This window comes from Diceros bicornis, chromosome 33, assembly GCF_020826845.1.
Source record: "Diceros bicornis minor isolate mBicDic1 chromosome 33, mDicBic1.mat.cur, whole genome shotgun sequence".
NCBI classification, from domain to species: Eukaryota; Metazoa; Chordata; class Mammalia; order Perissodactyla; family Rhinocerotidae; genus Diceros; species Diceros bicornis.
This window is the reverse complement of record NC_080772.1, coordinates 25405946-25421377: the sequence shown is the minus strand read 5'-3', so window position 1 is coordinate 25421377 and position 15432 is coordinate 25405946. Positions and strand designations below refer to the sequence as shown.

General features: G+C 40.5%; 1 protein-coding gene across 1 annotated transcript; it reads right to left on the bottom strand.

The window, feature by feature from the left end:
• Positions 1 to 4743: 4743 nt before the first annotated feature.
• TMEM70 (transmembrane protein 70) lies at positions 4744 to 12625 on the bottom strand. The gene is made up of 3 exons (XM_058528897.1): positions 12391 to 12625; positions 10758 to 10863; positions 4744 to 5275 (listed from the first exon to the last, which is right to left on the bottom strand). Exons 1-3 carry the CDS (start codon positions 12598 to 12600, stop codon positions 4818 to 4820), a joined length of 774 nt encoding a protein of 257 aa, XP_058384880.1. The 5' UTR covers positions 12601 to 12625; the 3' UTR covers positions 4744 to 4817.
• Between the last annotated feature and the right edge of the window lie 2807 nt (positions 12626 to 15432).

Sequence of the window (15432 nt, the reverse complement as noted above, 5' to 3'; positions counted from 1 at the left end):
GTCAGGACCTAAAAATCTACACGTTTAGAGGAAAATAATCATATGTTGGTAAAAAGTTTTCACTAAAGAACTGTGCTACTGTCCCATTTTTAAAAAGGCAAAAACCCATGGGGGGACAGGGAAATGGGGAGTTGCTGTTCAACGGGTATTGAGTTTCAGGTTTGCAAGATGAAAAAGTTCCAGAGATCTGTTGTACCTCAATGTAAATATAATTAACACTACTGAACTGTACATTTAAAATTGGTTAAGATGGTAAATTTATGTTTTTGACAATTTAAAAATATACGTTACAAGTGAAAAAAAAAAAAAAGGAGGAAAAACCCATGAACGCCCTTAGGGGTCTCAAAATACAATTTCCTAATCAAAGGAACCAAGACTCTTTGGAGAAATTGTTAATTCCAGGTCTGGGGCAAAAAATGTACAAGATGAACCCAGAACATCTTCTCATATTAGATAACCAATTTGAAGGTGGTTCCACTGATCAAAGACAGCGTTGTTAGTTTCCTATTGCTGCTGTAACAAATAAACACAAACTTGTGGCTTAAAACAATACAAATACATTCTCTCACAGTTCTGGAGGTCACAAGTCCAAAATCATTTTCACTGGGCTAAAGTCAAGATGTCAGCAGAGCTGGATCCTTTTAGAGATCTGGGAGAAGAATCTGTTTCCTTGCCTTTTTCAGCTTCAAGAGCTGCAATCCTTGCCTGCCTCCCATCTTCAAAGTGCAGCACTACCACCTCTGCTTCCAACATCACATTAACATCTCCTCTGGCCTCCTGCCTCCCTCTTATAAGGATCCCTGTGATTACACTGGAATCATTTGGATAATCCAGGATAATCTCCCTAATTCAAGATCCATCTAAAAAATCTCTTTTACTGTATAATGTAACATTCACAGCTTTTGGTGATTAGGACATAAACATCTTGCAGGGCCATTATTCAGCCTACCTGTAGATTATACGAACTTCAATAAGATAGTAACTGCAATGAATTGAAACACATCAAATATATTTAAATCCATGAGCTCATAATAATTTTTTTAAGTCTAATTAACCATCAGTTGATGCTGGGAAATCAATTCTATTTTGAAGATTGGTAAATAAAGGGAAAGAATCAAGCATTTATCCTGACATTTCTATAAAAACGGAACAATCGGTAACCAAATAATAGAGAGGGGCAAGTTTCCCTTGCCATCTCTTACTCTTTTCTCTACTTTGAGATATATTTTAGCTAATATACGAAAAAGGAATAGTAGTGTATAACCATTTTGCAACATCTAATGAATTAGTGGACTTAGGCATTGAGCATCACAAAGGGAGAGACAGAAAGGCATTGTGTACCTCTTGATGGATGAACACTGTGGCAGCCAGCCTCCAAGATAGTTCCCAATGATCCTTACTTCCTGGTACGCAACTTCCTGTGTAGTCCCCTCCAACACTGAATAAGGCTAACTGTGTAACTAATAAAATATTGCACAATGACAATGTGTGACTTCTAAGGTAGATCATAAAAGACATGTGGCTTCCACCTTGCTCTCCTGGATCAGTTGCTCTGGGGGAAGCAAGTAGCCCTGAGGAGAGATCCATGTGGTCAAAAACTGAGGCCTCATGCCAAAAAGCCAGCACCAATTTGTCAGCCGTGTGAGTGAGCCGTCTTAGAAGCAGTGCTTCCTGGCCTGGTCCAGCCTTCAGATGATAGCAGCACCAGCTAATATCTGGACTGCAACCTCATGAGAGAACCTGAGCCAGAACCGCTCAGCTAAGCCACTCCCGAATTCCTGACCAATACACTGTGCAATATTACAGGTGTTTGTTGTTTTAAGCCTCTAAGTTTGAGGGGCAATTTGTTATGCAATGATAGATAATCAATACAAACATCATCTATGACTTAGTCTTGTCCAGAATAATCAAACCTCAATCTGATGAAGCCTCAAGTCCAATTTGTAGAAAATACACAAGACAGAGAAACATGTTAAACTATGCCTTGGGGATACAATCAGACAATCCAGACCATGAAAAGATATCAAGACAACTCAGTTTCTTCAACAGATAATTTGCAGGGGAAGAAAAGAATTGTGAAAGAAATGGAGGGGCCCATAGATTAGAAGAGTCTTAAAAGACATTTCAACAGTTTGTGAATATGGTATGAATTTTACTTGGCTCTTAATCCAAACAAAATGTGGAGAAAAAAGTTATGAAACGATTGGAAATTTGAAGATTGGATATTTGATAACATTGAGGGGGGCAGTTTAGGTATTATAATGGTATTATAGTTACATTTTTTAAGTCGTTATTTTGTAGTGTTACAAAATTAATTACTTAAGAAATGTTATGACATCTGGGATTTGCTTCCAAATAAAAGGAGAGGGTAAGTGGTTAGGGTCTAGAGGAAACAATATTGATCACAAATTGGTAATTGTTGAATCTGGATGATAGTCATGTTGGTTCACTCTCCTACTTTTGAATGTTTGAAATTCTCAGTGAAAAGAAAAACAACAACAAAAGTACAAAGTATTCTGAAAAAATAAGAATACAATTTTAACAAATGTGTCCAAGCTAAGGCTATTATTCATACCTAACCGCCATTTTGTTACTTTTGCTTCTAAAAGCTGAAGTCTTTCAGTATAATGAAATCTCCACTGAGAAAAAGGATTACAGTACAGTACAATTAATTGTCAAAGGGTATATTATCTGATGTCACCTAGATGTTAGCCGGGCACCCTGCCTTTTGAGACTCAAAAAAACCTGACTCAATGCCTTTCTCATAGAAAGTGGGATGACTCTGCCTGGGGTGACGGTGGTGAAGTGTCATGGAGAGATGTGCGAATACTTCTCCTCATCTCGGACTGGTGTTTCCGCTATTTCAGTAATGAATCATCGTGTTATCCTATGCATGCTGATCCTTGTCTACATCTTAGTCTCACTCCAGACCACGCCCTTTAGAAATCCTCTCTCTCAGTCTTTTAAGCCTTTTTTTTTTCCTAAACAACCAAGCTGTCTTCTGAAAAGTTATTCTGATACTAATAAAAATGGGTTTTTCACACCAGTACATAGGTGAGAAAATGGCTACACGGATACAGGACCTTCAAAAAAAAAAGATATCCTGGACTCAAAACAAGTTACGAGGAAATCGACCCTTTGGAAACTTCAAAATGTTAACGACGCCGTTTTTTTCTAGGAGTGATTTCTTCTTGTTTCTACTTTCTATTTGATAACGAGCATTTGATCATGGAATAATTTTCAGAGAAAGATATAAATCACATTAACTGCTAGGATAGCAACAGGTATGTATCTAGGTGACACAAGACAGAGGAGCAGGCGGGCAGAGGCCCAACCTAAGGAGAGAGATGGTACTACCTGTTCATCTTCCCGAGACCCAGAGCCCACCCACTGCTAGGATCACAAGCTGGCTGCTCCCAGGAGAGGGCAGGCTCTGGGTCACAGGAAGATGAACACTTTCCTCACTCAAGCTGTCTCCTATCGACTTCTAGCAGCTTCAGACTTGAACCATCTTTCCCTAGGAACTAGTGATGCCCCTGCTGCTTCCCATCAACCTGCCTCATACACAGGCAAGCCGTACAGATTAGAGTTACCATCTTGGCAGGCAACAGGACACGTTAGGCAGCTCCAAACAGAGTGGGTGTCGTTTTTTGGGGGGTTTTTGCTGAGGAAGATTAGCCCTGAGCTAACAGCTGTGCCAATCTTTCCTCTATTTTGTATACAGGTCACCACCGCAGCATGGTATGATGAGTGACGTAGGTCCGCACCCGGGATCTGAACCCATGAACCCCGGCCCGCCACAGTGGAGCACACAAACTCAACCACTACACCATGGGGCCAGCCCGGTGTTTTGTTCTTAACTGTGCCTCTGGCACACTCCAGGCACTTAGTATCTCCTGATCTAAATAGCATGATGTGTGGCCTTAGCTTCTGGCTGAAAATCCTTCACAAGAACCAACTTTCATTTTACAATTAGAGGTAAACACCTTAAACTATCAACACTCGATAAAGTTAAGAGATTGCTATTTTATAAAAGGTACTGTCCATCTTTTTAGTACAAATGATTTTCCTACTCTGATAGGGTGCACTAAGGGAGGAGAGCACACATGGAATGACAAATGAGACCACTCAAGACAACACTACTTATGGGCTGGTCTGGTGGCATAGTGGTTAAGTTCAGCATGCTCTGCTTTGGCAGCCCAAGTTAGCGGGTTCAGATCCCAGGTGCAGACCTACACCACTGGTCAGAAGACAACACTACTTAGGTCACTATTACCCCTACAGCTAACCACACTCGACCAGACAGGGAGATCCCCACTATGGGCAACTATGCCCGAGAAGACAGGCCAAAACCTGTGCTCCAAACCAAAAGAGACAGATTAACACTGCTTCCCATAGTTCATGAGTTTTAAAAATAGAGTTTTTAATGTGGGAAAAGATAATATCTATACACTTAGAAAAATCCAAACACAAAGGAAAAACAACTCTCCTGTTTGCTTCTAATATCCAATCCCCAGCTGACAGGCACTTATATATAAAATCACTTATATAAAAACCACACCTATATAAAATCATCCATGTATATGCCAGCGTGTACACGTATATTCGTTTTAAGACAAATAGTAGAATATTACATATTTTGTTTTTCAAACACAGCTTATTTTATTATAAAGAAACATAATTCTCTGAAAATTAAAATTTGATAGTGTTTCAAATTATTTTTAAGAGTCACTGACAGAAAACAAAAGTAAAGGCAATTTTATTATTATACATTGAAACATAAATTGCATTGAAGCACAAACACAAAAACAGCAGACTCATTTCTCATCTTGAGGCTGTTTCTTTTCACTGGCTTCTTCCATATCAAAAGTGAATGGTTTGTCATAACCCATTAGATGGTTATAGTCTTCAGGGTTTGGAAAGAGCACTGGATTAACTAACAGGGATTTTGTTTTAGCATAAAATGTGGTAAACACATGTGTGCTGTTTGGAATCTTCACGTCATTCTGGTGAAACACTGTACTGGTCTCTGAAAGCACAACGTTATAAGTAATGGCTTTATAAGTGTCTGTTGTGGCCTCATGGTACAACCGAACGACATAGCCTTTCGTAATAAAGTGAAGCAGAGCTGGAGTGATCACTGTGAAACTTCCTATGACGCCATAAAATAAGATTTGCAGAGGCAGACTTCCAAATATAATATTATTTTGAGCAAAAATGTATGGTAGAAATGCAAGGCTGATCAAACTTGTAGAATAGGAAAAACATTTCACACCTGAATAGGAAAAACATAGGAGAGGATTACTACTTTTACATGTTATAAAAGAATCAACCTATCCAATTCTTCCACCTTTCTTCTTACTATATCATTATCAAAACAACAATAAAATCAAAATACACATATACTGCTTATTACATTCCAGGCTCTGTTTTAAGCACTTTACATATTTTATTCATGAAATCTACAAAAAAGCCCTATGAGACAGATGTATAATTATCATCATCATTGCCCCCATTTAAGAGATGAGAAAAATGAGGCACTTGCTCTTGTCACATAGCTACCAAGCGGCAATGCTGGAACTCACACCCAGGCAACTTGCCTCTGGGGTCTGTGCCGTTGGCCATCACACTGCACTGCTTCTCCAGGGGGGAAGCCTGCTTTAGGGTTAACTGGCCTCTGCCTCAGTTCTCCAATAAAAGATCTAATACTACTCAAAGATCCTTATGAATACCATAAAAGTTGATTCAGTCATCAGATTATCAAATGAAACTCTCTACTAACAGGCACTTGCACATATTCAACATAAAATGTTCAAATATGGGGCTAACTTTATCAGGCTATGTGCCCAGCAAATTACCAAAAAAATAACACCAGTCGTTAAGAAACATATGAGAAAGGTATTCAACTTTTTTACCAAGGAAAGACATTCAAGGTAAAACAGTGAGACATTTTTGTTGTATCACATTAGAAAAGATTAAAAACCAATGGCTTCTGAACAGTATACTTAAAAACGGTTAAAATAGTAATTTTGACATTATGTATATTTTACCACAATTAAAAAAAAATTACTTAAACTGTAAATTTCTCTTAGTTTCGATGTATAATTTTGACATGATCCCAATAAAAGTACCATCTGTTTGGAAAATAGACGAAATCCCAGACAAGTTGATTATAAAGTTAATTTGGAAGAACAGAAGTAGGAAAACAACAACAACAAGGAGGATTTACATACTAAAACATAAGACTCTATAATTAAAATAGTGTGGTACTGGTGCAAATCGATCAATGGAACAAAATGGAAAATCTAGAAATAAACCTAACTGCATACTGAAATGTAGTATAGCATAAAGGTATAATCTAAAATAAGTGGGAAAAAGTGGTGTTGGAACAACTGGATAGCTATATAGAAAAAGATCAAATTCAGTTCATCCCTCATACATATACCAGGAAAATTCCAAATAATCTAGAGATTTAAATGTAAAAAATAAAATTATAGAGGTATAAGAAGAAAACATCCATGAAGTCCTTTATAATATGAGAATGGAAAAACTTTTCTAATTATGACTCAAAATACAGAAGCAACCAGGGGGAAAGACTGATAAATCTGATTACATTAAAAGCGCACATGGCAGGGTCGGCCCGGTGGCGTACTGGTTAAGTTCAGCACGCTCCACTTGGGCAGCCCAGGTTTGCAGGTTCAGATCCCGGGCGTGGACCTAAACCACTCATCAAGCCATGCTGTGGTAGAGACTCACATACAAAATAGAGGATGATTGGCACAGATGTTAGCTCAGGGACAATCTTCCTCAAGCAAAAAGAGGAAGATTGGGGCCGGCCCCATGGCTTAGCAGTTAAGTGCTCGCACTCTGCTGCTGGCGGCCCAGGTTCGGATCCCGGGCGCGCATCAACTCACCGCTTCTCCGGCCATGCTGAGGCTGCGTCCCACATGCAGCAACTAGAAGGATGTGCAGCTACGTCATACAACTATCTACTGGGGCTTTGGGGGGGATAAATAAATAAATAAATAAATCTTTAAAAAAAAAAAGAGGAAGATTGGCAACAGCTGTTAGCTCAGGGCCAATCTCTCTCACCAAAAATAAAAAGTACATGGGCATAAACCCCATAAACAAAGTAAAGAGACAAATGAGAAAAATATTGGCAACTTACATCACAAAGGAAAAATCTGGAGAAAAATATTTGCGATTTATATCACAAAGGGTTAATATCCCCACTACATAAAAGGTTTCTAGAACATCAAAGAAAAAGACCAACAACCCTATACACAAACACGCAAGAAATACAAGCAGACAGTTCACTGAAACAAAAATGCACATGGGCCTTAAGCAGATGAAATGATGCTCAACCTCATTCATAATAAGAAACATGCAATTAAAACTACAGTGAGATAGTTTCCCCCAGAAATGGCAAAAACCGAAAGTGTGACGATATACTTTGTTGGTGAGGCTGTAACAAAGCAGACACTCGCATACACTGCTGTTGGCTGAAGGCTTAATTATCTTGCATCAGTAATTGAGAAATAATTCCTTCCTTCCTCCCACAGGTAGCTGCTATGACTCTGGAACACATGGGATACAGTGGGGACCAAGCTGCCTCCGGTATAAAAGCCTCCTCAGTGCTTCCAACTACCTCTTTTTCCCCCACTACTTTCGTCACATGGTAGTCAGCTGAACAATGTCTCCCAAAAATTCACGTCCACCCAAAACCTTAGAATGTAATCTTAATTGGAAATAGGGTCTTTATAGACAATTAAAAATTGAGATGAGATCTTACTGGATTAGGGTGTGCCTAAATCCAACGAGAGTGTCCTTATAAGGACAAAGGACAGACAGGGACACAGAGAAGGCTGTGGGAAAGAGGACGCAGAGACTGGAGTTATGTGGCTACAAGGCAAGGCACACAGAGGACTGCCCGGAGCTACCAAAAGCTGGCAGAGGCAAGAATTCTTCCCTAAAGCCTTCAGAGGAGCATGGCCCTGCCGACACCTTGATTTCAGACTTCCACACCTGTGTTCCACAGAACACAGAACTGAGAGAGAATAAATTTCTGTTGTTTTTAAGCCACCAAGTTTGTGGAAATTTATTATAAGAGCCCTAGGAAATTAATACATGCATATACTTGATTTTGCCTGCACTGAGGTAACTGCTATTTTCTGAACATATTCTAGGCTTTCCCATCTTCATGCTACTTCTGTGCCTGGACACCTTTCTTTCACACCTCTTCATGTTTGAATTCTCTTCATCCTAAAAGGCCCAGTTGAAACGCCATCCTGATGAGACCCTTTCTGTCCTCTTTCGCTCTCTAATCTAAAAATCATATATCTGGGGCCAGCCTGGTGGCGCAGCGGTTAAGTGCACGCGCTCCACTGCGGTGGCCCAGGGTTCAAAGGTTCACGTCCCGGGCGTGCACCAAACCACCGCTTGTCCAGCCACGCCGTGGTGGCGTCCCATATAAAGTAGAGGAAGATGGTAGATGCTAGCCCAGGGCCAGTCTTCCTCAGCAAAAAGAGGAGAACTGGCAACAGATGTTAGCTCAGGGCTGATCTTCCTCACAAAAATAAATAAATAAAAAATAAATAAAAATAAAAATTATACATCTGCCTTCTGAACTCAAATCTATTCTCTATTATTGTAAGTTACTTATTATGATTATTATGATGTATTCATCTTATCTGTCCTACCAGACACTAAGATCCTGAAGGACATGACCTGCATTATCTTTGAGTAACGTCCCTGACACAATGCATGGCGAACACTATGACACTGGTAATTATTTGTTGCTGAATTAACAAGAACTGCCAACTAAAATGCCCTTCACATGTCTCTAGACTAGGACCCACTGGATAATTTAAAGAACCTCCAAGGATGGTACCTCTACCTTAACGTCCCTCCCTCTGTTTTACACAGAAAAAATGTTTCCCCTTCGGTTTCTACACAGAAAAAATATTAATCCCTGATAAGTGTATCGAGTGACTTTCTATTATCATTACGTTGAAAGAACTCAAACGTTAAATTCCTCTACCAGTTACAATTCTAGAACTTTGAATACCATGGACAGCTGTGCTCTTCCCCAAATATTACATCCTACCTACACCAAAATTCATTTCTATTCATATTCTCTTCTTTCCAGAATGGAGTCAAGTGGGAACACGAAATAAATTGGTAAGCTTTCCCTGCATTTGAAGGAACAGTGTGTGTGTTCAGAAGGAAGGGTACCATGGGGGTCACTGTTAACATCTCAGTGGCATCAATCCAGGTATCCCAGGCCAGAGATGTGATGCAGGCTCAACGGCCTACTCATGTATTGACTTCTGAGGAAATTTCTAACCATCCAAAATTGATTATCCAGAGCCGGCCCCGTGGCTTAGTGGTTAAGTGCACGCGCTCTGCTGCTGGCAGCCTGGGTTCGGATCCCGGGCGCACACCGACGCACCGCTTCTTCAGCCATGCTGAGGCCACGTCCCACATACAGCAACTAGAAGGATGTGCAGCTATACATACAACTAACTACTGGGGCTTTGGGGGAAAAAATAAATACATAAATAAAATTACAAAATTGATTATCCAATAACTTTAGAACTCTACTCAATAGTGGTTATAATCAGTCCTTATCCCCAAAAAGTTTTAAGTAGCTAAAATTGTACTTTAAACATACTCTTAAGAACTTACAGATTTCCAGAGTAAATTTTAGATGATCTGTTGACACTAGCATGATCAAAAACACAAACACAAACATGAGTGCTGAAATCTTGTGGCCAACCTGGCTATAAAGTAATCCTCCAGATATTTCAAGTTATACTTTTTTTAAGATTAGCAAAATAAAATACAACCTGAGGGAACTTGAACAAATCCCAGACCTAAATTCTTCTGACCTTCCCTACTAAATTATTCCATATGATGTAAATTATGACATAAGGAAAGAGCTTTAAACTTGTGGCTACTTAATACATTGTCTTTTCCTTCTCCGGGATAACTCTCTACCACCTGGAAAAGCCACTAAATAAACATGTTTGTTGAAAATTCTAAGGTGACCTGAAAAAATGTAAAATTAATATATTTTTTTTTTTGGTGAGGAGATCAGCCCTGTGCTAACATCTGCCAATCCTCCTCTTTTTTTGCTGAGGAAGACTGGCCCTGGGCTAACATCTGTGCCCGTCTTCCTCCACTTTATGAGATGCCACCATAGCATGGCTTGCCAAGCAGTATGTCAGTGCGCGCCCAGGATCCGAACCGGCGAACCCCGGGCCGCCGCAGATTTCACGCACTTAACAGCTTGCGCCACTGGGCCAGCCCCAAACTAATATATTTTTGAATTGTGAAGTATTACATGCTCATTTTACCTGCCAAATTTAAAAATATATGAAGTAAACGTCTATTTTCCCCAAAAAACTAGTCTTAAGAGGTATTCTTCCATTTTTTTCCTCTGCATATTCAAACACTACACAAATATACACTTTTTGTTCTGTTTTGTTGTTAAACATCCTGAGAGGTGACCACAGGACGGAAGCTTGAGCACCTAGCCATAAGATCACAAAGTCATAATACAGTCTTCAAGAATCTTTTTAAAATCTCCTAAAAATGCAAATCTCTAAATCTGAGATCAACAGGCCACAACAACAAAAAATTATAATCTAATTTTCCTTACGTCTTGTAATTAAGAGGTGCTAAAATAACAGGTAACATACGCTAAGAACATTTTTTACAATTAAAATGAAATATCCTCACTTCTGATTACCCACCAAATACTGTTCGGGCCAGATTCCCGGTATAAATCAGTCTTCCATCTTCTGATTTTTCACATTGTGTATGTAAGCATCGAACACATCTTCCCCAACAAACAGGTACCTATTGAAACAGAGACCATTACAACGTGAGTACACAATAAATTGCATTTTAGACCAACTTTTAAATTTTTTTTAAAGGTTATTTTAAAAAAATATAATGAAGAGTAAAAGAGAACTTGTTACAGGTGATTTAAGGAATTCTCCCAAAAAACCCACAGTGCTAAAGAAATCAAACTGGCTAACAGAATTGCTTTCCTTAAATCCAGCCACAAACAGACACATGCTAAGGTGGAGTTTGAAGACACAGATTTGTATTCCGGCTCGAAGCTTTTCAGATAAAGTGTGACCTGGAACAAGCAAAAATTCAGCAGAATAGTTTCTTCTTTTCCACTCTTAATGAAAACATCACTCTAGTTCAATTTGTCTTCAACATTTAAATGCATTAGCTTTTCAAAACATAAAAACAAAATTAATTTAGGGACAAAGGGGTTGGGTTGGCTGTACTCTGCTTCAGACACCTGGGTTCCGGGTTCTGATCCCAAATCCCTGCCCAGACCTACACCACTCATAAAGCCATGCTGTGGCTGCAACCCACATACAAAATAAAGGAAGACGGGCACTGATGTTAGCTCAGGGCTAATCTTCCTCAAGCAAAAAAGAGGAAGCTTGGCAACAGATGTTAGTTCAGGGCGAATCTTCCTCAGCAAAAAAAATAAAAAACAGAAAAATAAATTTTAAAAAGGTAATTACAATAAAACACTGCAAATTCAGATTGTTTACTTAAGGTCCAGACCATTTTTAACACTTCTAAAATATTTATACCATAGCTAGTATTTAAAAAAAAAATTAACTATTTCTGTAAAGGCCTTGTATCCATCCCCTTGCATCCCTTGTTCCTCTTAATAAGGAAAAAAATTGTACTTGAAATCCTACATCAAATTTCATGGGAACAAGAGTTCCCTGAAAGTCTGAAAACGAATTTCACAGTACACACACTTCGAAACGTAAAAAAGGCATGCCTAATTCCTGTATGCCGAAATTTAATTAGATTCTAATTCCCATTTCTCGAATTTCTTCCGAGTTTCAACCAGATTTGCTGCTCCTGTTATTTTACAGGGGAGGATTAGGCGACAATTTATTCAGATTAAAAGCAGACGATTAACGTCTCCATCCCCTTCCTCCAGAGAGCAGCGGAATTCCTAAATATAGAGCCGCCTATTAAAACATAGAACGAACTCAGAGTCAGGTCATCCGGGTTCAGTGCGGCCTCCCGGCGGTGCACCTAATTTCTTTGCAGATTAACCCTTTCGAGCTTCCGCTCAAGGGTAGAGAGTCATCACAAACCGGCTGGATTTGCAAAGCAGCCGTGAAGTGCTTGCAACCGCGCAGAGACACGACTCCCTTGCAATGGCTACTGCAGGCCTCGCGGGGCCTGTCCCCGGGGCCGAGGCCTGCTACTCCTGCGACCCCGCGCAGCGCTCCCTCCGCGCTGCAACCATGAGACACCGGGGCGAGGGCTCCCCGGGCCCGACGCTCCGCCCACGCCCACCCCGCCCCCACCCCGCCCGCGAGCCCTCGGCCGGCCGACCTGCGCTGGCCCCGGCCGCCGGAGCAGCCGTGCGGCTCCCCGCAGCCACGCGCTCCCGCCGCCGCCCGGCCCCGCGGAGCCGCTGCAGGAGGCCGCCCGCGACACGGCCGCCCCCGGGCCCCGGAGCGCGGTGACCGCCCACGGCGCCGTCCTCTGCCCGCCGAGCCGCAGTCCGGCCGCCCACGGGCCGCCCAACGCCAGGAGCAGCATCTCGCGCGAGAGAAGGGGCAGCGGCGGCGGCGGCGGCAACCCCTGACGCCCGGCTCCTCCCCAGACCGCGGCCGAATGAGGCCCGCCGCGCGTGCGCAGAACACGCGGCCCGCCGGCCGCCGTCTCCGCGCGCGTTTGCCGCGGGCTGCGGTCTGCGCCCGCCGGCCCGCCCCTCGCCGGCCGCTCCGCGGGCGCCCGGCCTGCGCTCGGCTTCCTCTCTCCGGGGTTCGGCGCGCCTGACGACAGTGTGGACGGACAGAGGGAGAGCCCTGCACGAAGGACAAAGCCTGGAAGCCAGGGTTAAAGCTGTCATTCTTGTGGGCGTCGTTTTCTAGTCCCAGAAAACTCTGTTCTTTGCAGAAAGTGATTCTCGCCTGTGGGCCCAGAGGAATAATACTTTATACGATTTGAACAAAAGTGAATGGTAATTTAATCCAACCCTTGGGCTTGGTAGAAAATAAATGGAACTGATTTGTGTAATGTTGATACGTGTCGAATTTGGCTTCGGGGATCATCGCTATCCATATACACATTCGCTGGTGACTTGTGAAGGAAGTAACCAGCGTCTATTGCCAGGCCTAAGGCGCAGAAGATACAAAGATACTGGATAAAACTGGGAATTCACAGAGCGGAGGAAACACCTGAACATAAGATAATATATAATGCTGTAATGCAATTGAAATATGCCAATTTACAAAATGCTACAGAAGCCCAAAAGACAGCATAATTCATTTGGCCTCAGAATGCCTAAAGGCTTCAGGTTCAGCTGTCTTGAAGGGTGGGCATCCCTAGTAGAGACACGCTTTTACTGTTTCGGAACTATGTTTTTGACTCAACATGTTATTTGCCTACAAGAGGAACAGACTAATAGTCTAAAGTAATATCACCTTGGCAACTCCAAATCCTGTCTACTTTTTTCTGGGTATCCAGAAGGATAAAATTACACTACTTCTTTATGAATAACTTAATTTTCTTAAAGTTATCTCACATTTACATTTTAAAAACTCTTAACTGTAATTCACACTACAAACATTATCCATTATTTTCCTGATACATATTTACATTTTGTTGTTTGTCTAAAGAGTATTTTTCTTCACTATTGTTAAAAGATAAACAGGTATATTAAAAATTTTGAGTTTATTTGAGCAAAAATTTATTCGAACTGGGCAGTGGCAAACTGGAAGTGATTATGGGCGCTCCACTGACAGGAGCTAGGGGCAAAGTTTTTATAGAGAAGATGCACACTGCAAAGCCAGGAAATTATTTGATTGGCTACAGCTTACATGGGGTTTTTTTGTGACATTTACAGGAATTGACTCTGGCTTAGGTTTTGGTTTGCTTAAGAGGCTACCAAGGGATCAGAGCCATCTCAGTGTAATCATCTTGTTTGATTACTTCAACAATATGCTGAGAGAACCTGAATTTTTATCTTCTGTTTAGTTTCTCCCTACAGATACTGTGAGGAAATGAAAATAATAACATTTGGTCTGCTTCTCAAGGTTTCTAAATAGCTAAAATGAGATCATATTCTGAAAACTCTATGCTATGAAATTGTTATTCATGGTTAAATGGACTTCCCAATTCTAGTAATTTAGAGGCATTCGTTGGATATAAACTACTTGAGTGCGATTTTAGAATGCTACGAAGGCTGTTTAAAAAATAAGCCTTGATTCCCCATTCATATCATCTGAGAGGTTCCCTTTAAAGATGGAGGCTGATAGAAAAATTGAGAAATGGATATCACTTGTAGAATGTGTGGCCACCATTACTGTATGTAATTTTTGTTTGTTTTTTACCTGTCTTTCCTCTCATCCACCAGGCCCCTTTCCTTCCTTTAAGGTGAGCTTAAGGGCTGAATGGTATGATGGAAAAAAGAAAAGAAAAATTTTGGTAAAGCTAGTATGTTGATAACCTTAAATATTTCTTTATACATTACTAGTTTAAAGCATATACTGGAAGAATCTTTCTGGAAAAGAATTTGTCAACAGATAATCAAGATCTTTTAAAATATTCACATTCTAAAGAAAATCAGAAACATGGTCAAAGATCTCTGCAGAGATACTGAACACAGCATTACTTAGAATAATTTAAAAATGGAAATAAGGTAAATGTCCAACATTAAGGAAATACTTAAGTGAATCATGGTATATTTAGCCAAGTAATTCTACACAGACATTAAAAATGATGCTTGTTGAGATTTTGGTTACAGAAGTTTTCGTTATTGAGGTTTGTAAAGTTGGAAAGTAAATAGAATACAGAACTATATATACACAGTATGATCTATGTAAAAAGCGCATGGAAAAAACAAACTTATCTTCAATTTCTGCATTTTTTATAATAAGCATGTATTATGTTCATTAGATGAATAAATAAAATTTTAAAGTAAAGTAAAATTTTGCCCTCCCCAAAAATAAATAGTCCTAGACTAGATTCTAGCCCTAAATCTGGCATTAGCTAGCTCAGTATCCTCCCATAGAAAATTCTAATCATTCTCTAGGCAACTAACATAGTGATCCTTTAGGGAGGGATAATGCAATAAAGAAAAGGGGAAGACAGAAGGGGAGAAAACAACACCTCTGAAGTCAAGGAGGAAAGGTAAGACTGAAAATGGGCCTACAGTCTCCTCTTCTCACTCCGTCGCCTCTGCTCCCCACCACACTCTATCCTGAGCTACTATTACGACCAAAACAGTTTGTTTAAAAATTTTTGCAAAAAGTTAACACAGGACAGTCCGTAAAAAGCAATACTTTCATCTGCCAAATCAACTAAAAATGTCTTTCAGGCAACTCATTAATTAGGTCAACCAACTACGCGTCGCCTGTATCTGTTTTC